Source organism: Eimeria mitis, genomic scaffold (genome assembly GCF_000499745.2).
Source record: "Eimeria mitis Houghton genomic scaffold, Emh_scaff6076, whole genome shotgun sequence".
Taxonomy (NCBI): domain Eukaryota; phylum Apicomplexa; class Conoidasida; order Eucoccidiorida; family Eimeriidae; genus Eimeria; species Eimeria mitis.
In genome coordinates, this window is record NW_013574294.1 from 1 (window position 1) to 1,748 (window position 1,748).

Consider the following 1,748-nt stretch of genomic DNA (forward strand, 5'->3'; position numbering starts at 1 on the left):
CTGCTGCTGCTGCTGCTGCTGCTGCTGATATTGAATATACAAAAGCCATTGTAATCTGAACGCAGCAGCTGCCGCTGTTTTAGGAGAAAAGAACAAAGCGCGCCGTTCGCCAGCTGTACATACACCCCAAACCCTAAACCCTAAACCCTAAACCCTAAACCCTAAAACCCTAAACCCTAGGAAAACCCTAGAAAACCCTAAAACCTAGTAAACCCTAAACCCTGCAAAGCCATTCTCCACTACAGATTTCAAGCGATTGCCTGCAGGCATGGATACAGATAAAACAAATCTAGGGTTTAGGGTTTAGGGTTTAGGGTCTAGGGTTTAGGGTTTAGGGTTTACCTCGATAAGGACCTGCTGCTTCGCCTTCAGCTGCGCCTCCGTTTCTGATGGTTTTCTATCCTTGGCTGTAATTTCTTTCACTGTACACAAACCCTAAACCCTAAACCCTAAACCCTAAACTCTAAACCCTAAACCCTAAACCCTAAACCCTAGACGCTTAGCCCGTCATCCCGACCCCCATCACTGCATAAAAAACCCTAGCGGCGTCGTCAAACCCTAAACCCTAAACCCTAAACCCTAAACCCTACCGAATTCTGTTAACTCCATTGGGGGGGGCATGAGAGAAGGAGGGTTTTGAGAGAGGAGGGTTTGCGTTTCCTTCGTCAGCGGCATCTGCAGCCACGACGGCCACATGCGGCGCCAGAAAGCTGAAACCACAAACCCTAAACCCTAAACCCTAGTAAACCCTAGTAAACCCTAGTAAACCCTAGTAAACCCTAAACCCTNACAAACCCTAAACCCTAAACCCTAGTAAACCCTAGTAAACCCTAGTAAACCCTAGTAAACCCTAAACCCTTACAGCAGCTGTACGACATGGTTTTAGCAGGTGGATCAACGGCGAGAGACAATCCTAAACCCTCATTTCCGAGGGTTTAGGGTTTAGGGTTTAGAACGAGGGTTTAGGGTTTAGGGTTTAGGGTTTAGGGTTTACCGAGCAAATGACCTAAGTCAAGAGGAGCGTGATAGAAGTGCTGAAAAGCAACCGGAAAATTCAAAGCAGCAAAGCGGCTCCACCCGGCGAGGAGATGAAACTCTCCGAGGGTTTCGTCCTGCACAAACCCTAAACCCTAAACCCTAAACCCTAAACCCTAAACCCTAAACCCTAGGCCTTGGATTTGGGGGTCTACAAGGTCGCTGGAAAACTCATCCGCACACCCGAAACCCTAAACCCTAGATTTGTACACTATGCAGCTGCTACACACGAAAAACATATCCATCATACGGGCTAGGGTTTAGGGTTTAGGGTTTAGGGTTTAGGGTTTAGGGTTTACTCGTCTGGGGTCTGCGGCAGAGAAGGTCGCATTGAGCTGATCCAAAGCATCAGCAACACGCCCGGATAGCAGCAGTTTCCGTAGCTGCACACAAACCCTAAACCCTAAACCCTAAACCCTAAACCCTAGTGTGGATATACTAATTAGGGTTTAGGGTTTAGGGTTTAGGGTTTAGGGTTTAGTGTGTTTGTTTACCTGGTATCTGAAGGGGACGGGTAGGAGCACTTGGAGTGTATGTGCAGCAGCAACAAAGATAGGGTTTGCATCTGTTTGTTGTTTATATTTATATTTATATTTATATTTATTTTTATATAAAACAACAGAAACAGAAACAGGAGAAGGGAGAGAAAAAGAACAAAATAAACAAAAAGATGAGGACGCCCAGTTGCTGCTCCATACACCCCCCCCCCCATC

General features: G+C 46.6%; 1 protein-coding gene across 1 annotated transcript; it reads right to left on the bottom strand.

Annotated features, from left to right (window-relative positions):
* Positions 1–248: 248 nt before the first annotated feature.
* On the bottom strand, positions 249–1,747 carry EMH_0085760 (uncharacterized protein; the record flags this gene model as incomplete). Its single annotated transcript, XM_013500945.1, has 7 exons — positions 249–260; positions 343–422; positions 591–710; positions 995–1,112; positions 1,335–1,418; positions 1,530–1,536; positions 1,734–1,747. The coding sequence occupies 7 exons, from the start codon at positions 1,745–1,747 to the stop codon at positions 249–251; spliced, it is 435 nt and encodes a 144-aa protein (XP_013356399.1).
* Between the last annotated feature and the right edge of the window lies 1 nt (position 1,748).